We start from the raw sequence: 25,884 nt of genomic DNA, 5'->3' as shown, positions 1-25,884 counted from the left end.
GAGTTTACCAGCCCCTGCTTGTATACCTCCAGTGATGAAGAACTCACTATCACCCAAAGCAACTCTTACGTTTTGGAGAGCTCTAGTTATCATTAAATCTCAGAACTAAAAGGGATCTTAGAAATCATCTGGTCCAGTTTCTAATTCTAGATAAACTTCCTAATTGTTAGGAAATTTGATCTTCTACTAACCTGAAATCCCTTTCTCTATAATTTCCATTCATTGATTTTACTTCTAGTCACAGGAACCAGACAGAATAAGCCAAATCTCTCTTTCATGTGAGAACACTTCAGATCTCTAAGGGGGTCTTACGAGGCTTCTTCTTAAAGATAAACACCCCAGTCCCCTTATCATTAGGGCTCATGAATTTCAGACCTTTCACAATCCTGGTCCCCTCCCTCATATAATCATACTGCCCTAGGAAAGGTCTGACAAGGATGAGGATGGGTGAAAATTAACCATAATGGTTTCTATGGTTTGTACTCATTCAATTTAGAAAAAGACCTCTCCTGCCACCATCTCTGACCACACTCCATAAATATCTCAGCCATGTCCCAACCTCACCATATCCCACCCTGACCACCATGGACCACAACCCCACCTGGCCAAAACCCTAGCCACACCATACTTCCCACTCGAAGCCCAGGATGGGAAGGGCCTTGGGGAGCAGATTGGGGGCCAGAGAAAGGGAGAGGAAGATAAAAAGAAGGGGGGATGTTTGGGAGAGGGAAAGTAGTTTTGTCTTCCATTCACAGAGCAAGAGCAATAGGATCTGGGTTGAGAGAGAGGGTGTGGGGGAGGAGGGGTGTGAGGGAGGGATGGGGAGGGCAGAGGGGGAAGAAGTCAACCTCCCTTGAGGGTGGGGATGGGGATTATATGAGTCACCTGTGCAACTGATGTTCAGGATGGTCCAGGACATCTGAAGACTGGTAGGGCCCTCCTTTCTCAGGACAATGCTGCAGAAATGTGTGTTTGGTTCGATGCAGGTAGTCCACGAGGTCTCCATAACGACAGTATTCTGTGATGATGTAGATGGGACCTGGGGGAGTATGTGTGTGAATGTGTGTATAAGTGAAGAATTGCACAAGGGGTTGGGGGCACCCTACCATAAGTTTCCACTCCTTTTAGGTAAAATGTAGGGTCTCTTCCTCCAAAAAAAGCCATTCTCTATTACTCTACCCTTTCTCTAACCCACAAGCACCAGGTTCAGTCTGCTTCTCCTCCTTGTTGGGTCTGATCCCAAGGGCCAGGTCACTATTGCTCCATCTTGCTTTCCACTCCAGGTCATGACTCCAGATATACATTCCAAAGTTCCTAGGGCTGGCTCTGCTTCCCAGGAACAACTGCATAAGAATCGCGCGTGCGCGCGTGTGTGTGTGTGTGTGTGTGTGTGTGTGTGTGTACCTTAGGTAGATAGAATGGCCTTAAACAAGGTGTGTGTGAGGAAGCTAAGAGACCACATGGTATATTATATTGGGCACTAGAATGAAGCCAAGAGGGCTTGAGTTCAAATCCTATCCCACTTACAAGCTGTATATCCTTAGGCAAATGTCATTTTTGTGCCTGAGTTTTTTCATCTATAAAACAAGGGGTTGGAGGACTCAGTGGCCTTTAAAGTTGCATCTAGCTCTAATCTATGAGCCTCTTTTACTGATATAACTCAAGGAAGGAATTCTGGCCACGGGACAACCAAAGCCCATATGTTCTGGGAAAATCATTACAAGAGAAGGCAAAGAACAGGGTTCTAGGGCAGAGGACTGTTAGTATTGATGATTTCATGAATGGTATTACTTAGAGGTGCATTCAAGACTGGTAGGGAGCTTAGTGTGATCCTCTGGTTCTCTTGGTCTGCCAGAGAACTAGACCAAAGCACTCTGGGTTGTCTGGCCTGGGGCTGGAGGGTGTACACTTACCTCCTTTGGTGCATGCCCCCAGCAGGTTAACAATGTTTAGGTGGGGTCCAAGATGGCTCATGATCTTCAATTCGGACATAAGGGCCTGTTTCTCACTACTACGGGCAGTGGCTGAGACAAAAGGTTTGGGGTGAGGGAGGAGAAAAAACATAATAGCTAAGACCCAGGTATTAGGGCCCTCTCAGAGAACATCAGCTCGACCCAGGGCTATGCTGATAAAACAACCAGCTCTCCAGAAAAAAAAAATTAACAACACATTTTTAAGTAATATCTGCATTATTTGCATTTTCCCACTTTCTTTAGGCAAGACAGTCAGCAAAACAAGAAATAATTAAATGATCTGTGGCATTTGCAGATTTCCAGGGTAGAAAAGCTCACATTGAAAATTTAATGATCAGCTCCTCTCATTCCCAGAAAAATCTTCTTCCTGGCCCCAGGACTGGCATGTTTGGTAGCAATGGCAGCAGTTCCCCTAGAAAGGCCTAACTACATCAGACCTCTGGCCTCTCTCAGAGCCAATGAGGGGAATGCTTCCCCATACAAGAGATGGTACCCTAACCCTGCCTTCCCAGGACATAAGCAAGAAAGAGAGAAATAGGAGAGGTTGTCTAGAAAGGAGAAGAGTTAAATGCAAGAAGGTGTGTTGTTCAGTCACAACTCTTCATGAAACTTCATCATCCCATTTGGAGATTTCTTGGCAAAGATGCTGGAGTGATTTACTCTTTTCTTCTCCAGGTTATTTGACAGATGAGGAAACTGAGGCCAACAAGGTTAAGTGACTTGTCCAGGTCATATAGTTAGTAAGTGTCTGAGGCTGGATTCGAACTCTGGAAGAAGAGTCTTCCCGACTCCAGGCCCAGCATTCTATCCACTGTACCACCTAGCTGTTCAGTGGAAGAAGGTAAAGAAGAACAAGAGAACCAATAGATAAGAGGAATAAGGTGGGGATGTGGTTGAAAAGAGGAAGCCAAGGAGTCAGCTAGGTGGTTCCATTGATTGAGAGCCAGGCCTAGAGAAGAGGATCTTAGATTCAAATCTGGCCTCAGATACTTCCTATCGGTGTGACCCTGGACAAATCACTTAACCCCCATCACCTAGCCTTTACTGTTCTTCTGCCTTGGAACCGACACATGGTCAGGGTTTGAAAAGAAAAGAAAAGAGGAGGCCAATAAAAAGGAAAAGGAGAGAGGAAAGAGATTAAGAGAATGGAAGAAGGAGAAACTCACATTTCAACATCTTGACAGCAACCTTCATTGTGGCCTGGGAGTGACTCAGTCCATGTGCCGTGGCCTCTACTACTTGCCCAAAGGCCCCAGAGCCAAGTGTCCGGCCTGTAAGGGAGAAGAAGGGGGTATTGCCTTAATTCCAACCCAAGACTGAAGGATTATGCAGAGATTATCTGCACTTCTCACTCATACCCCACTCATTGAAACCCGTGGCTCTTCCACAGATTCCCTTGTTTCCCTTCCCACTCCAATCCTGGCAAAAGTAAGATTCAATCTTAGCACTTACTGGAAGAACCTGCCTTTGTCCATAGGATCATAGATTTAGAGCTGGTTTCAAGCCAAATAGTCTAACCCTGCTCACTTTTTAGATGAAGAAATTAAGACCCAACGAGATTAAGTGAATTGCCTAAAGGTCACACAGCTAGGTGAGCTGGCCACCAAATCCAGTGCCTTCCCCGTTGTATCCTGCTGCCACCTTTCTCACAGATCTCACTGACTCAGAAAAGACACTGGAAGTCATCGCCAAGAAAGCCACTGATTGCTGGATGTTTGTAAGCCAACAAGAATCCCTCTGAAGACCAGACCCTGAAGGCCAGAACAACCCCTGAGAAGTTCGCCTCTAGCTATCTCCCCGACTTTAGAAATAACCCATCCAACCTTGTTGTTGTTGTTCAGTGGTTTTCAGTCAAAGATCCCCAGATAACAATGTCTGACTTTTTGTGACCCCATTTGGGGTTTTCTTGGCAAAGATACTGGAGTGGTTTGCCATTTCCTTCTCTGACTCATTTTATAGATGAGGAAATTGAGGGAAACAGGGTAAAGTGACTTGCCCAGGACCACATAGCTAGTAAGTGTCTGAAGTTGGATTTGAACTCAAGAGAAGAAGTCATCTTAACTCCAGGTGTGGCACTCTATCCATTGAGTGGACAGAGTGTAGGACTTGGAGTCAGGAAGACCTAAATTGGATCACATCTCATAATCTTACTAGTTGTGTGACCCTAGGCAAGTCATTTCACTCTCTGTGTCTCAGTTTCTTCATCTATAAATTAGGAGGTTGAATTCAATGACCTTTCTAAAGTCCCTTTCAATTCTGATTTTTAATACCCAAGTCAGGCCATTCTAGTTTAATTCAATACTTGGAGGTATCTCTGTCCATAAGACATCAATCCATTTTAGACTGAAAGGAGGTTTTTGGTGGGAAGGAAAGTTCAATTTTGACCCGGATTCCATTAGGATATTCACATGTAACTTAACAAATAGACATCAGTACCAGTGACTTTGGGGTAAATAGTGTGGTCTTTGCTTCTGCAGATGAGGGTTCTTAAGTCCTTCAACTACCCTTTGTACTCTCTGACCTGCTGTGAGAAAGGAGTCAGTTCTGTCCAAAGATTGAAAGGCCATAAGTTGAACTCATCTCATTCAAAGCCAGCAGGGGGCATCCCAACATATGGCACACAGGGACCCTCCCCAGCCTAATCCTGGCTCCTTCCTTGGGGTAGGGAACATGGAAGGGAAGAAAGGAGGAGGAAGGAGCTGATGCGTGGATGGCAGAATGGGCTGCATTAAATTGGAAGGCTTTCCCTTCACATCTGATGATACGTCCCATCCCAAACCCAGTTTCTGTCCTTGTTGATTTATTTTTTTTAAGTTTTTATTTTGAATATTTCCCCCTAGTTACATATTTCATGTTCTTTCCCTCTCCCCCAAACCCCCTTATAACCTCCCCCCCCTTAGCTGATGCACAATTCCACCCAATTTCTGTCCTTTAAGGAAGTGCTTTAAGGAAATTCATAGGATTTTGAGTTAGAAAGATCCCGAAACATCATCTGACCTCAAACTAATTTTAACAAATGACTCAGACTCAGAAACGTTTAAAAGAGTTGCCTCGAATCACACAGATCTTTTAAGTACTGAGCCCAGGCTAATATTTGGGCTTCCTGACTCCATATTCTGCTCATCCCATTACTCACACTGGAAACAAGCAGGGAAAAACCTCCCTCTTCCAATCCACCACTTCCTAGCTTTCATCTTCTAAGGATCTCAGCTTTAAGCCTGGGGTCAGAAGCTCTGAGTTCATATCCCACTTTGGATACTGCCTAAAGTTGGGTATTAAATTTTAAATCATCCGTTTCTTTATTTGCAATCGGAGTCCCCTTCCTTGTCGAGATCTATCCCCTCACTTCATGCTTGTCATTATGTTTTGGGACCCTGTGAACCTGAAGCTTTTGTCAGTGGAATCCAAGTTCTGGCAGGTTCCACCAAGCTAGGGAGGTATCAAGAAAAGGCCCAGCTTAGCTAACTATGAAAAGATTTATCTCTAGAAGACTAGCCACTGGGTGATAGATTTTTTTCAGCCATGGTGGTACATCTTGAAGACTGTCTACTAAAGCACTTAGAGTTTGGGGGTGATGCTGCAAAGAAAAGGTCTTGTTAACAAACCTTAAAGTACTATAGATATATGAACCGCTACTATTATCATGTACCATATAAATAGCATTAATTATGGTTTTTAAAGATTATCCATTTGGTCCCCAATTTTGCTTATATTCTGAATTTCTTTAGTTGCTTTTTAAAAAAATATCTTCCATCTTAGAATCGATACTGTGTATTGATTCTAAGGCGGAATAACAGTAAGACTTAGGCAATGGAGGTTAAGTAATTTACCCAGGGTCATGCAGCTGGGAAGTGTCTGAGGGCAGATTTGAATGTAGGACCTCCCATCTCTAAACCTGAGATCTCAATCCACTGGCCACTTAGCAGCCCCATTTCTTTAGTTTGTGATGCTATTTCTTGATTTATATTTGCCAATAAACATTATAACATTTATTCACAATAGAACGGACATAGGATTTAAAAAAAAATTTTTTTTAAAACCCTCACCTTCCATCTTGGAATCAATGCTGTGGATTGGTTCCAAGGCAGAAGAGTAGTAAGGTCTAGGCAATGGGGGTTAAGTGACTTGCCCAGGGTTATACAGCTGGGAAGTGTCGGAGGTCAGATTTGAACCTAGAACCTCCCAGTCTCGAGGCTTAGCTCTCAATCCACTGAGCTACTCAGCTGCCCACTGGACATAGGTTTTTAAAGTTACTACCTTTCAGGAGTATTGTTCCTATTGGTTAGTTGTTGGATTTTTTTGTTTTTCTTTTTGGTTCAGATCTGTTTAGAATAGAATCTCTATCTGTCTGTCTACCTATCATCTATCTATATCTTTCTTTGTGATCTATCTATCTATATCTCATAATAGGGAAGAAGTAAATAAGCATTCATTAAGCAACTCACATATGCCCCAAACCATGGCAGGTGCTTTAAAAATATTATCTCATTTGAGTGCTGGACTAGGAGTTCAGAACACCTGGATTCCCGTCTGTCCTAATAATGCAATTGGTTGCATTATCATGGATGAGAAAGCCTCTCTGATCCCTAGTTTCCTCACCTGAAAAACAGTAAACTAGGTGGCACAGCAGATAAGATCACAGGGCTTAGAGACAGGAAGACTCTTCTTCATGAGTTCAAATCTGACCTCAGACACTTATTAGCTTTATGACTCTAGACAAGTGCCTTAATCCCATTTACCTCAGTTTCTGATTTGTAAAATGATCCAGTATCTTTGCCAAGAAAACTCCAAATGGGGCCATGAAGAGTCAGAAATAACTGAAACTGACTGAACAACAACAAACAAGAATGAAATAGAGATTACATGTACCTGTTGTACCTCACAAGGTTATTATTGAGTATCAAATGAAATAACACGTGTAAAGTGTCCTGCAAACTTTAAAATGCCATGTAAGAGTTTGTTATTATTGTTATTGTTGTTGTCAGGGTTGCTTTCTTTAAGTATTCCCCCTACCAACATAGGCCCCCAGTGCTTTAGTAGACAATCTTCAAGGGGTACCATGGCTGAAAAAAACCTATCACCCAGGGGTCAATTTTCTGGTGATAAACCTCTTCAGAGTTAACTAGGCTGGGCCCTTTCTTGACACCTTCCTTGGTATCAAGGTAGAACTTGCTAGAACTTGGGCTCCAGGGGCAAAGCCTTCAAGTTTGTACATGACGTACCATGACAAGAGATGGAATAAGAGCTAGGCAGGGAAGGGACCTAGAGGTCACCTTATTTTACAGAGAAGGGGAAACTAAGCCCTAAGGGAGACTCAGTGGCTTGCTCAAAGTCACAGAGGTAGCATCAAAGATAGGATCAGAATCCCCTAATTCCAAACCCTTGCTTTTTCTAATTAGGACCTTGGATCATGGAGCCATCAGTCAAAAGTTAGACAAGACCTCAGAGGCCACATTTTAGAGATTAGAAAACTGAGACTTAGGAATAGGAACTGATTTCTCCAAGGTCTCAGAGGTTGTGAGAGTCAGAGGTGGGATCTGAATCTTGGTCCTCTAATTCCAGAGCTTATTTTCTTCATACTGTATAATAATGATGATAATAATAATAACAATGATAATGGCAATAATACCACCCATCTTTCAAATCACCAATATCATCCTAGATCTTGCCTCTCTTCCATGTTAGGAAGACCTAAATTCAAATCCAGCCCCAGACACTTACTAGCTGTGTGGCCCTAGGATAATCACCTACTTAACCATTTTCTTGGAATGTCTGTCCTCTCAGGGCAAAGATTGTAACTACCTTTTCCTTCATCCCTTCAACTCAGTCAGTCAGAAAGTCTTATTCTTTATATCTTCAAACCTCTATTGAGCCAGGCTTTTTTCTGCACCTGCCACCATTCTAGTCCAAAGTTTCCTCACAACTTCCATGGTGTATTGGACTTGCCTTATAGCCTGTCCTCCGCCTCTAGGCTTTAGTCCTTTAGTCCATCCTGCATGCAGAACTAGGTAAACTTTTCTAAAACATGTGTGTAACTGCAGCACTATTTTCCTCAAACATCTTCAGCGGTTCTTTGTCGCCCACACCATGAAATCCTAACTCTTCTCTCTGGCATTCAGGGTCCTTCAATCTCTCTCACACATGTCCTACTCAGCTTTTGCTTACTTAAATTGTTTCCTTCTCACCCATCCTTCAAGGCCCATGTAAGCCTTAGTTCATTCTTTATTCCTTTCTGCAATGACTCCCACCCCCACCTCCACCCCAACAACCTACTGAAAGAATTACAGGAGACACCACATAATTTGATCCTTGAGTTAGAGATCTTGGGGCATGTGTTGTTAGTCCCATCTTTCCATCTAGTTTGTAAGTAAGTTCCCTGCAGATAGAGCCCAGGTCTCTTCCTCATTTTGCTGGCTCTCCCACAGATAGATGGAAGAGAAGTCGGGTCACTCACTGACCGAGCACAAGTCGCTCTCGGGGCAGTTCCCAGCTGGAGTCATAGGGCAGCTGCATGGGATCCACATAGATGTACTCATGCCCATCAGAGCTCACAGATTCAATCACCTTCCACCGGATCTCATAGCGGGGCTTCTGGGGAAGAGGGAAACAGGAATCATAGGATCATGGAAGTTAAACTTAGAAGAGACCTTTAGATATCACCTGGTCCAGATTCAGTCTACACTAGGAGGAGAACATCCAGGTGGCAAGGATATTCTGGCAACCATGGGGAAAGTACAGAGAGGTTCAATAGGGGCTTGACAGGCTAGAAGTTAGAGCACTACTGGCCCAATCTGTGTGCTTTAGAGCCATCCCTGGGCACAGGATATCACTTCCCACCAGACTGTGGCCCATCTTGGCTTGGCTCCCTAGATATTTGATATAACATTCAATAAATATATTGCTTTGGGATAAAAAAAAATTTAAGTGGTTTGGGAAAGAGTCCATGGGAGGACTAAGACCTGGAGGACCTTGAGTTGTCTCAAGCCAGGGCTGTGTGGGAGAAAGGTTATTGCAGCTACTTACCTTCTGCCACAGAATGATAAGGATGATCATGGAAATGATTGTGAGGACCACTAAGGCCAGAATGGCTGAGATGACAACCACCTTGAAGGGCAGGGCTGGAAGCAGAGAACAGGCAACTCACCTTCACATCATGTCATCACCAAGAGCAGGTCAAGCAAGACAATTTTGAGAAGTCCCCCAGCCACCTTGGCTCTCCCCACTTCTAATCTGCCTCACTTTACCTTGTCCAACATCACTTGAGTCTGCCCAAGAAGAGACACTTTGCCACTCCAATGCTTGATGGAGACCAAACTCTGGGGCCCGTCCCATTCATCCCCACATTCCTGCTTTCCATCTGATCAATCCTCCCACAAATGCCAAATAAACAAAAAACCCCACAAAGGCTTTTTACTCCCCTAGGGACCTAATGCTATGTCTTCAGCTTTTGTTTTCTAGTGTCAGATCCTGGGCCTTCCCTCACCAAAGTCAGACCCTTAGCTTCTTCTCCCCACAAATAGAGTCTAAACTTCCACTCCCCAATTCCATTCCATTCCATTCCGTTTAATTAAACAAATGTTTATTAAGTACTAATAAGGGCAGGGCCCTTTACTTGGCACTAAGGATACAAAAATGAAGAAAAAAAGGAAGACACAGTTCCTGCCACCCAGGAGCTTTGTAGTGGACCAAAGAAACATGGTTTTGTGTATCACTCTTGGAGTGTTAGGGGCAGAGGTGATGGATGCTGGGATCTTTGTATAGTTGGGTGACACTCCCATTGTCAGGTCCTTTTGTCCCCAGCGTCATACCTTGTCTTTGCCTCTCCCTTCTTTATTAGCCTTCCCTTTCCAAACCTCATTTCTCATTTCCTGACCATAGTCCACTTGATCCATTCTATTTAGACTCTCTTCCTCATTATTTCCTCCCTCTGAAAGCGCTGCCCTCATCTCTGGAACCTTTCCAGGCTGGCATTCTCTCCTGCTCCATTCATCCATGTCCCCAAAAATGTTATGGGGAAGTTGTTCTTTATTCCTTCTGAAACTTGCTACTCAATCATTGAGAATCCATCAGTCTCAAAATCAAAAGACTGGAGTTGTTGTCTGGGTTCTACCCAATCTCTATGTAATAATATTTTCACTACCTGATTCACAGGGCAGATGTGAGAAAAGTGCTTGGTAAACCTTAAAGTGCCATAGAAAGATGTATTCGTATTAGTAGTAGTAGTAGTAGCCCTGTTATTCTCTGCCTAACATAAATAGAGAATGAGACTTCTCCTGGCTTCCCCCATCTTAATAGACTCTCAACTCAGCAAAAGCATTTGCTCCTCCATCTGCCTAGGTTAACACTTTATAAGATGTTTCTCTTCCATATTCTCATTCTGTTTCAGCCAGTTACTGCATCTCCTTAAATCACTCTATACAGAACCTGGGTCTCTACAGAGTGGTACCTGTTCTGGACTTCTGCTGGGGACTGGGGGGAAAAGCAGTTTTTAGACTTCTCAAAGCTGAAGGATGGGGTTCAAGAGATAGGCGTGTGTCTGGAGGCACCTGCATCTATATAGGTATAGGCATGGGCCTGCATGGCCACACATAGCATGGGATGTCCTCAAGGCCAGACGCACCCAAGAGGGGAAGAGAGAAGTTACTACGGCTGTGGGCCTGGGGACTCACAGTGTGGAACAATGGTGACTTCCTTGCTGTCTCTCCCCAGGAGGTTGTGTACTTCGCAGATGACGGAGAGGGGCTGGTCCACACGTTGCAAACTCAGAATGCTGACTACCTCAAACAATTTCTCCTGCTCCCAATAGGTCACATTGGTTTCCAGCTGGGCTTCCTCATTGGAACTGTTCCCCAGGAGAGTAGGCAGAACATCACGGGGACACCTATTTGGGATGGAACCCCAGTATCATCAACTTTGTTCCACTCTATCCAGTTTACCAGCCCATGTCCCTTCTTTTCATCCACCAGTTTAACCACCTACTACCCTCAAGTTCCTATTTGTCTATTGGTCTAGCCTGCAGGAGTTCTTAGCTTGAAGTCCACATATCAAAAAAAATGTCACTAGCTGTATTTTTATTTAAATTTTCCCCCAGAAATCCTAGGCATTTTATTTTTTGCTTTTAAAACATTATTCTGAGGAAGCCATAGATTTCACCAGACTGCTCAAGGGTTTTATAACACAGAAAAGCCCTTTCTCAGTCAGTCAACAAGCATTTATTAAGTGCCTATTATGTTTCAGGAATCATGCTAAACCCTTGTACTTCAGTATATTGTCTCATAGGTGGAAGAATGGTAAGGGTGGGCAATGGGGGTCAAGTGACTTGCCCAGGGTCACACAGCTGGGAAGTGGCTGAGGCTGGGTTTGAACCTAGGACCTCCTGTCTCTAGGCCTGACTCCCATATTGTTTTCCAATTTTCCCAGTAGTTTTTGTCAAATAGTGGATTTTTGTCCCAAAAGCTGGGCTCTTTGGGTTTATCATAGACTGTCTTCGCTGACGTCACTTACCCCAACTCTATTCCTGATCCTCCCTTCTGTCTCTTAGCCAGTACCATATTGTTTTGATGGCCACTGCTTTATAGTACAGCTTAAGATCTGGTCCTGTTAGGCCACATTCCTTCATGTTTTTTTTTTAATTATTTTCCTTGATATTCTTTATCTTTTGTTCTTCCAAATGAACTTTGTTATAGTTTTTTCTAATTCAGTAAAAAATATTTTTGGTAGTTTGATAGGTATGGCACTAAGTAAATTAATTTGGGTAGAATGATCATTTTTATTATGTCAGATCATCCTACCAATGAGCAGTCAATGTTTTTCCAATTGTTTATATCTAGTGTTAATTGTTTGGAAAGTGTTTCATAGTTGTGTTCTTATAATTCCTGTGTTTGTTTTGGTAGATAGATTCCTAAGTATTTTATATTGTCTAGGGTGATTTTGAATGGTTGATAGTCAGATCTTTGGGAAAGAAAAGATTTTAAAAGCAAGCAAGAGTTAGAAAAAATTACAAAATGTAAAATAAATAAGCTTGAGTACATTAAATTAAAAAGGTTTTGTACAAACAAAATGAATGCAACCAAAATTAGAAGGGAATCAACAAATTGGGAAAAAAATCTTTATAACAAAAAACTCTGACAAAGATCTAATTTCTCAAATTTATAAGGAGCTAAATCAATTGTACAAAAAATCAGGCTATTCCCCAATTGATAAATGGGCAAGGGACATGAATAGGCAATTTTCAGATAAAGAAATCAAAACTATCAAGAAAGATTAGTAGAGATCTCTTTTAAAAAGTGAGTCTGGAATGTCTTCTCCTGTCCCCATGAATCTCTCAGGGGCCTTTTGTCAATTCCAATGAGGAAGAGTAAGTGCATTGATAACCTGGTCCACTGGCTTAAAGTAATCTTCCTCTCCCTTCCATCCCAATTCTTCCATAGCAGGACCTATCATTCTTTGGTGGTCAACTAGCTCCCCCCAGAGGTCAGATTGGTTCCAGATGAATTGCTAGACTATGGGTAGCCAGAAGGAGAAACTCCAAGAAGAAAGAAGCCACAATGAGGCCAGTCCTGCCACCTCTCCAGAATAGGCTTGTCTTACCAAGACAATGAATAAATTTGTGCTCCTGATTAAAGGGCCAAGAGCAGCCCTGGAAAGAAGTTACTTGGTAGCAGAATGAATGTAGGAAAGATGAAAGGAAGGACTTCACTCCAGGTACTTATAGAGGTCCTGTGGTTTCTCTTTCTGGATGTTTTAATGACAAAACAAAGCATCTCTATCTTGGGACAATGGAAGAGCTAGAAGTAGGGGAATGAATGAAATACTATTCTAGTCCTTCTCCATTTGGGCTCCCAGCCCATGCCCAAGGATTTAGTGGTTCTATGGACTCATAGAATCCATATCAGTGCTTCTGCACTGGATAAATATTACCTCGGGACCATTAGAATGGAAGTTCCTTGAGAGGAAGAAATATTTTTACTTTTTCTTTGTATCTTCTGAACTTTACTTTGTATTTTCTGAACTTAGCACAGTGCCTAACTCATAGTAAGTACCTAAAAAACACTTGCTGATAACTTGATCGATAGATTTGTTCTTTGTTCCTGTGGGCACTGCCTCCTAGGATTAGGGTCTCCACTCACCTCTTAAAATCATTGCAACTGAACCAGGTAAGGACAGGCTGTGGCATTCCCTGGCTGCGGCAGGTGAGGAGTTGCTCCCCACTGCTGGGGTGGCTCTCACTCAGATCTATCACCTTAGCAGGAACTGTCCAAAATGGAATGAGAGATGAGGGTCAGTATCGGAATGAGGGAAAGAAAAATGAATCAGGTCAAGGACTGGGAGAGAGAGGCCAAGAGGAAATCGAGGTGTATGGGAGGCTGGGAAATGGAGAGGAGGAGAAGAGTGGGAGGAGGGTGAGGCCTCTAAGGAACCTCTGCTCACCGTTGATCTGCAACTGGAATGAGAATGAATCAGCATCATCATCATGGAAGGCTCTAAGTGTATAATGACCTCCTTCATTCACCTTCACCCTCACTAGAGTCAGCTCTGACACGTACCTGTGTGTGAGGAAGCATCAGAGAATTATAGAATCTCAAATCTGGAAAGTACCCTAGAAAGAATTTCTTCCTAACCCTGCCCCACCTAGAAATTTCCCTATTTCATTCAAAGGCATCACCATCTTCCAGTCTTTGCAATTTACCATTCACAGTTCCCCTCCACCCCACCCTTGGTCCTATCAGCTTTTAGTTCAGATCAATGTTCTGTTCACTATACTGAGTGAGGGTTCATCAGCTGTTCTAATGGGGCTAATGATGAAAGAAGGGGAGGAAGAGGAAGGAGAGGGGGAGGAGGAGGGGGAAGGAGGGAAAAGAGGAGGTGGAAGGAGGGGAGAGGAGGAGGAAAAAGGCAGAGAGCAGGAGAGAGGGGGAGGGGGAGAGAGAAAGGAAGAGAAGGGAGAGAGAGTGTGTAATATGTGTGTGTGTGTGTGATAGGTAGGAGTAGAGGAACATAATTAGGTAAGTGATTTCAAAGACATGGTGCCCAGTCCATGGGCAGTCAAGAAACCAGTGCAGACATTCTTCTTTCCTCTTCTCCCTGCCTCCTCTCTGTTTTCCCTCTCTTGTCCCCTTCCTCTCCCTTCCCTCTCCTCCCTTCCCTTCTCTTTTCCTTTCTTTTCTTCTTTTCTCCTTTCCTTCCCTTTCCCTTTCCCTTTTCTCTCAACTTCCAAGTCCTCAGGATGCCTCAGGTCCTGATTTCTACTTTATTGTAGCCAAAATCTCCATTTCTCTCCCTGACAATAGCTCTAGCCTCTTTTGATTCAGTCAAAGCCTCATGGTACCAATTAATGCCTACAGCCCTGGCCTCCATCCAGACATTGGTACGTGAAGGGTATCTTTAAAAAAAGGGATGAGAGATGGATCCATAAGTGTCTTTAAGGATGGGGGTCAGGCTGAGTGAACCTAGGCATGGAGCTAGAGAAGGAGAAGATGCAAATTTCATCCATATGTTGCCTCTCCTGGTCCAGGAGGTTGGCTCACCTTGTCTCAGACAGATTCCTGGTGGAGATAGAGATCTCACTGGCAGTACCAGAGCCCAATGTTTGGTTGTCCTTGAGCCACACAATGGTGGGTGCAGGATATGCTTCGATGAACATCTGTAGTGTTCGACTCTTGTGCAGCTCAGCAAACTCCAGGTCTTCCAGATCCCCCAGAAACCTCACAAACCCTTTATCTGAAAGGGGTCAAAAGATCAGATGAGAGAGAACAAGACTGGGAGTTCATAAGAAACAGAGACTCAGGAGGGAGGGAGAGGAGATGGTGTCAGATTCAGATATCATGGAGTCTCATAGAGGTAGGTTTCCCCTTTATATACTAGCCTGATCCTAAGACATATTGCTCTCAAATTCCTCAAAGATAACTCTATCCCCATGTTTATGGCCAATGGGTGGGGGAGAGAGGTGGGCCCTCATACTTACCAACAACAGTGATGTTGACTCCTTTCATATCCCTGTGGCCATTGTAGCTCTCTGAGACATTGCAGACATAGGTACCAGAATCTCCTAGCTCAGCACTAGGAATATGCAGGATGGAGCGGATGTCATACTCTAAGCCTGACAGGAAATCTGTCACTGGTTCCACCAGTCTCTTGCTCTGCAGGGACAGACCAAAGGGCTCAGGTTCCAGAGAAATCAGGTAAGGCTTAAAAGAAACTTGTTTGGTGGTTCATGGCATTGAAATATGAAAAACAAGGGCCCACTAGCATGAACTTCCATGACTTCCTCTATGACACATGTATATCAAGACCAAAAGCAGGGGCCAAAGGGCCAGTTTATCTGACTTGGGGAAGGAAGAATAGGTGACTTGCAAATGATAACATCAGCTTAACTCAGATCAGAGGGTCTCATTCAAACTATCTTCTGGAGGAAAACATAGAACCCAGCATCTTTCATAACCCACCCCCATCCAAAATCCTCCCTCCCTCACTGCCATCTGAGCTTTGGCCCTGGCAAGAATGGTTATCTCCATTCCCTTTATTCTCTCTCCTCACTCTCATCCCTATTTAGACCATTTACCACCATTTCTACCTCTTCTGATTGTTCTCTCACCTCCATTCGAGGGTAGGTCCAGTCAAAGTTCACCACCTCATTACCCTTCACGATGCAGAGCACAGTGATGTTCTCGCCCTTCCTCACCACACTCTGAACTGCATTTACTGAGACATTGATGGATGAGACTGTGGAGAGAAAGAAGGGAATGACTCTTGAGTTAAGCAGCCAGAGTTCGGGGGACTAGAGACAGAAAGAAATAAGTAATATATTTGGTAAAAGATTCATGATAGGGAAGGGAACCTCAAAAGTTGGCACCCATCAGTAGGATCTAATAAGATGAAGTTTAAGAGAAATCAAGTGATAAGCAACAAAGGAGGCAGCGTAGTAGAATGAAAAGAGAATTCAATGGTTCTGAAGTCAGTGAATCTGAGTTCAAATCCCACTCCTAAAGGTTACCATCTGTGTTTCCTCATATCATTCACTTAGTTTCCCTGATCTTCATTTTCTTCATCTGTGAAACCTTGGAGTTTCTGAGGTCCCTTCCAGTTTAGATACATGATCCTATAATCTCCCCAAAGACATGTATATGGTGGACTGGTCATGTAGTAAGAACCAATGGCCATGTTGGTTGGATTGGATTAAATCTGTTGAGCTGAATTACACTGACATCCAGAACCAGACTGTTTTATAGCATATTGGGTAGAAATTCATAGAAAGACACAGGCAAGAATCAGTCAAGACAAGAAAACATCAATTGGATGTGACCTGCCCTGATAGAGAGTCATCATCAAAGAGATTGGGTATCCATTGAAATGATGTGATATAAATGTAAAGGCTCAAACCTAGGTTCAAAAAAGAAATTGGACTATCATAATACTAGGGAGATATAATTAGATAACCTATATAAAAAAAAGACCTCAGCATTTTAATGAATGAAAACTTAATATGAGTCTACAATGTGACATGGCAAACCACAAAAACATTAACTGAGACTGTATTGAGAGAGGCATAGCATTAACAGAGACATTGCAAGTACAGTGATAATCCCACTGTTTGTACTCTATACCAGGCATACTTCAACAGGAGCATTGTGTCTAATTCTATATTTCACTTTTTAGAATAGGCTTGGACACACTTCCCAGTGTCTCTGTGTGACTCTGGACAAGTCACTTGACTCCTTACTACTTTTCTGCCTTGGAACCAATATTTCGTATTGATTCTAAGACAGAAAATAAGGGTTGTTTTTTTTTTTAAACTCCTACCTTCAGTCTTGTAATCAATACTGTGTATTGGTTCCAAGGCAGAAGAGCAGTAAGGACTAGGCAATGGGGGTTAAGTGACTTGCCCAGGGTCACACAGCTGGGAAGTGTCTGAGGCCAGATTTGATCTTAGGATCTCCTGTCTCTAGGCCTGGCTCTCAATCCACTGAGCTACCCAGCTGCCCCCAGAAAGTAATGGTTTTTAAAGAAAGAGAGGCTTGAACAAACCAGAGCACTTCTAGAAAACATCCAGGCAGGTAAGGGGACACATTTTAAAACCAATTCAAGAGAGGATTGATTAGGGGTATAATTTCTGGAGAAGAAAAAACTTTTGGTCTAGGATAGACCACCCAAAGTGAATAGAAGTTCAAGGAGAAAATGATGCTAACAAAGGCTGGTGGGGATGGAAAGCAGGGACAGGGCCATTCAGGAGTCAAAATAAACCTGCATTCCCCACGGAACCTACAGGTCCCAGAGTTTAGCACTGGGCTTTGCTCATCCTCTTTCATGTAGGACCTAGATTTTCTACTGCATACCACAGACTCAGTCCTGTCCCATTACACTGAAACTCAATTCCAGTTCAGATTATAATGAACTTTCATCTCTCCTTCCTCACATACATCCCATTTCTTTATGCCCACTACCCAATCACTATCTCCCTTCACACTGTGTCACTGATCCCTTCCTCTCTCCATCTAGTCTCCCTTCACATATCTAGCTCTGATGCTCACAGTACATCTTCACCACATATCCTCCTTCGGGTCTCCCTTTGCTCCTGGTACTAGACAAACCCAAACGTCCAAAATTCCCCACATACCAATGATTGTGTTACCTCTTTAGGCCTCAGTTTCCTCATCTGTAAAATGAGGGGGCTGGACTTGATGAACCCTGAGGTGCTTTCTAGCTCTAAATCCTAGAATCCTCTGCTCCTAGGTAACTTAACCTGCCTCAGTTTCTAGTACCTCAATTTTCTCATGTGTAAGATAAAAATAACAATACCTATCCCTGCCTACTCATTAATAATTAGTATTAATATGAATTATTAATGTGAATAACATTATTGACCATTCATAGGCAAGCTTGGAACCTAGGAATATTTTAAGATAAAAAAGTTTTCTGTCCTTGTTGTTGCAATATGACTCTTAATTGAGGAAGGGCTTTATGGGCTCACCAGATAGGCCTTTTTGCTTTTCCTTATAGAACATTCTATCTCCCAACACCATCCCTTTGTACAGACTACTCTTCATGCCTGGAATCCCTCCTTCTTCACTTCTAACCCTTAGAGCCCCTCATTAACTCTACAGGTTAACTCAAGCACCAATAACTTCTTTCTCGACTCCATTTGCTAATGTCTCCTTCTCATCAAATTACCATATATTTTGGGGGGTGGAGGGTGTTTATATGTGTGTTGCCTCCTTCTAATATAATGTGACTTCCATAAGGGCAGTGACTGTTTCATTTTTATCTTTGAATACCCAACACAGTGTCAGGTACATAGAAAGTGATGAATATGTCAAGGGGGAGTGAGGCACGAGGGAAGTTGGTCCACAAGGTCAAGGTCCTCACCTTGGATACGGTAGACATAATAGGCTTCAGAGTCGACCTCCCTCTCATCAATGATGGTTTTGCAGATGTAGGTCTTGTCCTCAAAGGGGCCAGTGAAGCCACGCTGGTGGTCATAGGGAACAGGCAATGACACATCCACCTTCTTCTCATGCAGCGTCACCACTAACTTTGGGTCAGTCACTCGGCATGGGATTGTTGTCTCACTGTCTCCCGTGAAGAAGATGAACAACTCTTCGGGATCCACAGGGAGAAAGCCCACAGAGGGGTCTATGGAAAGAATGATGAGGAGATAAGAGTGAGCAAAGAAGCAGAAGGAGGGAGAACCCAGAGTCAGAACCAAACTGTGATGTGTCCCAGAAATACTGCTTTCTCTGATGGGGAATCCCTCTTCACCTGAACCCTGAAACTATACTGATAGTCCTTCTCTGACAAAGCATTCAGAGAAAGAGCAGAAGGCAGCTAGGTGGCTCAGTGGATTGAGGGCCAGCTCCAGAGACAAGAGGCCCTGGATTCAAATCTGGCCTCTGACACTTTTAGCTGTGTGACCCTAGGTAAGTCACTCAACTCCCATTGCCTACCCCTTACCATTCTTTTGCTTTGAAACTAACACACAGCATTGATCTAAGAGAGGAGGTAAGGATTTAAAAAAATAGAGAAATAGTAGTCAAAGGACTCTACAACTGTGCATACCCTTTGATCTATCAATACCATTACTGGATCTATATCCCAAAGAGATTTTTTTTAAGAGAAAAGGATCTATTTGTATAAAACTATTTATTGCTGCTCTTTTTGTGGTAGTAAAGAATGTGAAATCAAAAGGGTTGTCCATCAATTGGGGAACGGCTGAACAAGTTATGGTATAAGACTATGATGGAATGCTATTGTGCCATATTGTGTCATAACAAAATGACGAGTAGGATGATTTTAGGAAAATCTGGAAAGACTTATATGAACTGATGCAAAGTAAAACAAACAGAACCAAAAGAACATTATACACAGTAACAGCAATATTTTTTGATGAGCAACTGTGCATGACCTAGTTATTCTAAGCAATGCAGTGATCTAAGACAATACCAGACACTCATGATGAAAAATACCATCTGCCCTCCAAGAAAGTACTGATAGTGTTTGAATACAGATGGAAATATGCTATATTCCACTTTCTACTTCTTTTTTTTTGTTTGAGATCTCTTTCACAAAATGACTAGTATCAAAAAATATTTTACATGATTACATGTGTAAAATCTATATCAGATTGCTTACTGTTTCAGAGAAGAGAAGGGAGGATGGGAAGAAGAAAGAAAATTTGGAATTCAACATTTTCCAAAATGAATGTTAAAAATGGTTTTTACATATAATTGGGGGAAAATAAAATATTATTTTTTAAAGAAAGAAAGAGTAGTAATGTTTGACTATAAATATAGAACGGCAACCAAACTGGGCAAAGTAGTTTAGGTAAAGCAGTTTGGACTTGATTCTATAGAAATTGGGAAGCCAACGGAGCTTTTTAAACAAAGATTATGATCAGAGATGTACATTGGGAGAATTAACCAAGATATATTGGAAGGGGAATAAATGAGAGGTTGGGGCCCTGATTGGGAGGCTGTCACCAGAGTCCTCAAAATAACTGGGCAACAGAGTTGGCGCCGACTCCCAGATCGGGACTCCTGAATCAGGGGTCCATTTGCCTCATATTATACTCTTTCTTCAAGGTCCAACTCATCTTACTTCTCTATTGACCTCTCAAAGATCAGAACTTCAAAGCAGAAAGGAACCTTAGAAGTGATCCTCTAATTGAACAGAAATTCCTTCTATAAAATTCCCCAAATGAAAGGGAGCCCACTACCTCTTATCCCACTATTAGATGTTAGATATTAATGGTTAGGAAATTGTACAGACAGTATTTAGAAGAAGGTGAAAAACAGAAGGAGGTTGAAATCTGGAATCAGAAGTCCTGGGTTCAGGTCTTAGCTCTGTCACTTACTAGCTGTGTGTCCTTGGGCAAGAGTCATCACCTATCTCAGTTCCCTTATTTATGAAATGAGGAGATTATTATGTCCTATGCTAGTTATCCACATGGCTACAACTGCAAGACTCAAATGAAATACTATATTGGTAAACCTAAAAGCACTATAAAAAGGTATCACTATTACTGCCTTGGTAGAAGATAAAAGTCATACAGGAAAAGGACAAGGTACATGTCACCTCTCTCATCTCAACTGTCCCTGGAACTCTCACAAAGGTGCATTAGGAAAGCCAATAGAAGACGAGCTTAATCCCAATATATGTTTGATCACAAAAAGCAGTTTCTTTACCTGCTGTTAATATAGTTCAAAGAATATTAAATCTAGAAGAATAATAGTAAGATAGTGACTTGTGCTGAAACCATCTCCTTCTGCACATCTGTCCCCAAAAATGAAATCACAGTAATAATAGTAATAATAATAATAATAACAACAACTCTTGGGTGGTAGCAGCAAAGCTTAAGATCCTGGTAAGCCACACTGCAGGGACTGGGCAGGGACCTTTACTATGCCGTCCCAGAGCCCCCACTCACCTGGCACAAAGATGTAGACCCGCTTCTGCCCACCAAACTCCAGCCCTTGGGAGCCATTGTAGGAACAGACGTACTCTCCTGTGTCAAGGCCAGTGACGTTGGTGAGGGTCAGGATGCTGGAAAAGGTTCCATCCTGGGCCTCGAGAACAGGTGGTGGAGTCTGCTGAGGAATCTTTTCCCAAGCCACTGGGGCATCTCCCGTGCAAGTCAGGACGAAGGTGCTGGAGAGGTTGAGGATGAACTCTGAGCCATGGGGTGTTATCTTCAGTGCCTTAGCCTCAGGCAATAATAGCAACAGCCACAGCCAACCTGGGAGAGAAAAGGAGAAAGCAGGGAGAATAAAGGGAAGGCAAGGAAAAAGATCTAAGATGCGCCATTGAGAGCTTGTCCTACATCTAAATAAAGAATACTGTGTTTGGAGTCAGAGAACTTGGGTTTGAAACCTGGGCTTGCTAGTAACTACCTATGTAAGTTTTGAAAAATCACCTAATCTCTCTTGGACTTAGTTTCCTCACCTATAAAGTGGGGAGGCTGGACTAGATGATTTTTTTAAAACCCTTAACTTCTGTCTTAGAATTAATATTGTATATTGGTTCAAGACCAGTAAGGGCTAGGCAATGGGGGTTAAGTGACTTGCCCAGGGTCACACAGCTAGGAAACTAGATGATTTTTTTAAAACCCTTACCTTCTGTCTTGGAGTCAATACTATTGGCTCCAAGGCAGAAGAGTGGTAAGGGTAGGCAATGGGGGTCAAGTGACTTGCCCAGGGTCACACAGCTGGGAAGTGTCTGAGGCCAGATTTGAACCTAGGACCTCCCATCTCTAAGCCTATAGATGATTTTTTACAGGCCTTTCTATTTGATAAATCTTTTGACTCTATTACTACTATTAGCACAGCGGTCCTTCCAGAGTCCCTATCTCTAGGCAGAGTATCTCCATTCCAAAAAGCAACAGCTTCACCTTCTGCTGATCTCCCAGTCCACACACTGGTAAGTGGGTTGAGAAGGACAGCCTAATTCCCTCTGACATTCCCAGGCCTGCTCCAGTACTTTGGGGTCACTGGTCTCCCTCATTTTCTAACTCCCGTGGCCTCCAAGTTTCCCCATCTGCCCAGGTCCCAGCTCCCAAGTCCCCAGCAATTAAGCCAGTCAGGAGCCAAGGAGCAGCCATGGGAAATCCCCAGGAAACAATCTCCAGGCTTCTGACTTCCTGCATTGCTTCCTAGGTCATTTCCTGTCCTTCTGCCCTGCCACCATTCTTTTTTGCCTAGGCTTGGGCCAGTGCCTGTGGCCCAGACTCCAGGACTACTCTGGGGAAGGAAAGGAATAAGAGTCATTTGGGAAACTGAGATGGGGATGAGAAGAATCAGGACATTGGAAGCAAGATTTACACTAACTCCCTGAAAGCCTTATAATGGCCACATAACACTCTATTCCACTTTCCTTCTCACCCCTCCTAACAACTGCTCCAAGGACAGACTCGTGGCTCCAGGAGACTCATTGTTAATGAAACTGGGGACCCTACAGACAACTGAACATCAAATTAGCAGTCGGCCAACTCCAAAGGACTCATGATGAAAAAATGCTCTTCATTGCCAAAGAAAAAACTGATAGAGTCTGACTACAGATCGAAACAGACCATTTTCTACTTTATTTTCTTCATGAGTTTTTTCTTATATGTGTGATGTGTCTTCTTTCACAACATAATAAATATGGAAATATGAATTGCATGATAGCTCATCTACAACCTATATCAAATTGTTTACTGTCTCAGGGAAAGAGAGAGAACTTGGATCACAAAATGTCAGAAAACAAATATTAAAAATTGTTTCTACATGCAATTGGGGGGAAATACAACAAAATTTTACTGGAGAAAAAAATTGAGCAGTCAGGAAGTTGGTCTAGGGGTTAATTATCTGGTCCACTGTGGACTCTTAATCTTATTATCTATTCAGTGTTGTTAAGACAGAATAAGGGGACAGCTGGGTAGCTCAGTGGATTGAGAGCCAGGACTAGAGATGGGAGGTTCTATGTTCAAATCTGGCCTCAGACACTTCCCAGCTGTGTGACCCTGGGCAAGTCACTTGACCCCCATTGCCTAGCCCTTAGCACTCTTCTGCCTTAGAACCAGTGCACAGTATTGATTCTAAGACAGAAGGTAAGAGTTTAAAAAAAAAAAAAAAGATGTCGGCCTGGTAGATGGAGGGGGCATTCCAAATTGGATGAATGGTAAACATGAGGGCACAGTTGAAGGCCTAAGTCATGTGGGAAAAAGTGGAGAGGCTTTCAAGAAGTATAATGAGACAGGAGGGTACTTGAGGAGTAGTTTGACCAGGATGTGGAACATAGAAGATCAGGAAAGGTATTTGGATTGCTTGAATTGGGTAATATGAGGCTACTGAAAAGCAAAGATGGACTGACCCATTTTAAAGGTGGGGAAAATGAGACTTGAAGTCTCTTTGGAAAACTGGGAGGGAATCTGAGCTCCCAGACTCCTTTATACTCTCCCCTGGTTTGTACCCTTCTCCCTGACTTTCCTACCTTTGCTAGAGGGCTTCTGATCCAAGCCATCATTTTGTTTTCCTCTCTCCATCCCGTGTTCCCCATCCCTCCCATCTCTCTCTCTCTCTCTCTCTCTCTCACACACACACACACACACACACACACACACACACACACACACACACACACACACACTTACCTGAGAGGACAGAAAGCATCTTCAGACCTGGAGACAACACTAGCTCTCACACTGGAGCCCAGCTGGGGCCTGTCCTTGCCTTTATGTCCTGTCAAAGAAACCTGGATCAGGGCCAACACAGGAAGTAACAAAGAGAGGAAAGGAAAACCTAAATAGGTGAAAAAGTGAGGGAAGTGGGGAGAGGGTAATTAAAAGGAGAAGTCAGTAAGAATGAGGGGAAAAAATGGGGAGAATGAAGGAAGGAAAGAAACAAAAGGGGAAGAGGGAAGAGACCACGAAAGGCTGTCAGTGGGGTAGGGGAAGTGTTGGGTAGTTTCTTAGAAAAAGATAAAAAATATGGCCTGAGGTCCCCTGAAGAGGAAGGAGCATGAGAAACAAGGGAAGATGAGAATCCCTGGATCCCTGTATGACCTGCAATCCTGGAGGGGTCTAGCTTAGAATTAGGGTGACTGTATTTCCTGAATATAAATCAGAGACACATGGTCTGATAACAGAGACTCCTTCAACCAAGCTTCATTAAAAGTGCTTTTCTTTACTTGAAATCAGAACAGAAATCAGAGAAAATCCCATAGGGTAATAATGTTCCACGTGGTCAGGCTGCCCCAGTGACCCATCTCCCAAGTTTTCCATTGCCACTGGACTTTGGGAAGGACCCCTATTTTTTCCTCCTTCACAATCTCCCCTCAGCTCCAGCTGGGTCAGTGCTGCCAACCCAGATAGAGGCAATCACTAGTTGGCCTCTTCACTCATCCCATGACCACTACCCACTCACCCACCCTCCAATCAGCCCGCAGCATGCTCCCTCTGAAGCCAAAGTCTCTGGGGCTCTCTTCCCCCCTACCCCCCCCCCCCCCCCCACCCCCTGCCAGAGTCCCCTCACTAACTCTCCTAAGCACACTTCCCAGTTCAGGCTATTTGGAAAAGAGATATGAAAGACCCACTCTGGGGAGGGAAGTTGGGGGAGAGCTAAACTAATGTCCAAAGAGCTCCCACGGGGAGGGGGAGAAAGCACAACAGGAAATGAGGGTGGGCGGGAAAAGAAAACAGAAGGGAGAATTCTGACCATTGGAATTTGATGGACGGGTTGGGGGGCAGGGGCTGTTCCTACCTCCAGACCACAGCAAGGACCAGGAAGCCTAGGCATAGAGGGGCTGGGAGACAAAAAGGGAAGTCCTTCTCTTCTGATGCCCCACAAGCCCCAATGTCCAGAGGCTTGGGCATAGCTCTGTCCCACCTCCATCCCCCCCCCCAAATGTCCTCAATCTCCCAAACACTCCTCACTATCACCAGGAGTATTTTTAGTTTCTTGGTTTTTCCCCATAAAAGCTGAGGGTCCAGTGGAGGCGGAAGGGGGTGATACCAGGAGGCAGGAGGGGAGCAAGGGTCAGCTTGGGGGCCAGGATGAAGGATGGGGAAGAACTAGAATGAAGAGGCAGATTGAGTATTGGGAGTGGGAGATAGGGCACTTTGATAACGAGTTGGCACTAGGATTAAAATGAATGTTGGAATGTTCTTCTTCATCAAAGCACAGTGTTTTTCTCCTTCTGCGTATCCCAGAACTTAGTCCAGTGATTGGAGAGTTAGCATGTAGAGGAAGGGTTTGTGGACTGACTTATTGACTAAGAGCTTCATCAGAGCTTTTTCATTCACTCATCACATCATCACAAAGCTCTCTTACTGTGTTTAGGATACAGGGCTAGGCTAGGCTCCCTGCCTTCCAGAGTCCAGATGAGGAGACAAGGCAGGCCCAAGAGAAGAGGTGGGGTCCTCAATGAGAGTACAGACCAAGATCCTATAGGAATTCTAGGTATGTGCAATCAGGAAAACTCATCCTCCGTCCCCAAAAGGAGACAATTAGGGAAGGCTTCATGGAGGAAGAAGGTAAGACATAGAAATGTTAGTGTGGGGAGGGACCTTAGAAAAAGCATTAGTTTTGGAACCTGGAGAACTAGGTTTGTCTCCCACAATAGACATGTAAATAAGGCACTATAGCTCTCTTTGGGTCTCAGTTTCTTCATCTGTAAAAAGAGAGGGTACCTCTATTGAAAGAATGCTGGCTCTGGAATTAGGACACAGGGATTCAAATCCTGCTTCTGATGCTGTGTGACTTGGAAAAGTTACCCTAAAACCTGGGTCTCAGTTTCCTATAAAATGAGGGGAATGCACCAGACCTCTGAGGTCCCTTCTAGTCCTAGATCTATGATTTTATGGTACCATCCTCACTAAGTGATGGATTAAATGTTCCCTAAGGTCCTTCTTGCTTTAAATCCAATTATCCTCTGATTTTTTGAC

At 43.5% G+C, this 25,884-nt stretch overlaps 1 protein-coding gene across 1 annotated transcript in view; it reads right to left on the bottom strand.

Moving 5' to 3' along the window:
- The window catches only part of PDGFRB (platelet derived growth factor receptor beta), a 44,192-nt gene extending 20,578 nt beyond the window's left edge, over positions 1-23,614 (bottom strand). Inside the window, exons 1-14 of the mRNA XM_044659863.1 lie at positions 23,593-23,614; positions 20,893-21,201; positions 18,336-18,602; positions 15,568-15,695; positions 14,938-15,112; positions 14,501-14,693; positions 13,404-13,519; positions 13,103-13,226; positions 10,643-10,854; positions 8,997-9,091; positions 8,432-8,564; positions 3,140-3,244; positions 1,914-2,024; positions 886-1,039 (exon numbers count right to left, since the gene is read on the bottom strand). Coding sequence (XP_044515798.1) covers positions 886-1,039; positions 1,914-2,024; positions 3,140-3,244; positions 8,432-8,564; positions 8,997-9,091; positions 10,643-10,854; positions 13,103-13,226; positions 13,404-13,519; positions 14,501-14,693; positions 14,938-15,112; positions 15,568-15,695; positions 18,336-18,602; positions 20,893-21,201; positions 23,593-23,611 — 2,141 coding nt within the window. The 5' untranslated portion in view covers positions 23,612-23,614. The remainder of the gene's footprint in view (positions 1-885; positions 1,040-1,913; positions 2,025-3,139; positions 3,245-8,431; positions 8,565-8,996; positions 9,092-10,642; positions 10,855-13,102; positions 13,227-13,403; positions 13,520-14,500; positions 14,694-14,937; positions 15,113-15,567; positions 15,696-18,335; positions 18,603-20,892; positions 21,202-23,592) is intronic.
- Positions 23,615-25,884: the final 2,270 nt, after the last annotated feature.

The sequence above is a fragment of the Gracilinanus agilis genome, chromosome 2, assembly GCF_016433145.1.
Source record: "Gracilinanus agilis isolate LMUSP501 chromosome 2, AgileGrace, whole genome shotgun sequence".
NCBI lineage: Eukaryota > Metazoa > Chordata > Mammalia > Didelphimorphia > Didelphidae > Gracilinanus > Gracilinanus agilis.
Note: the sequence above shows the minus strand (reverse complement) of the source record. Positions and strands in the feature narration are given on the sequence as shown.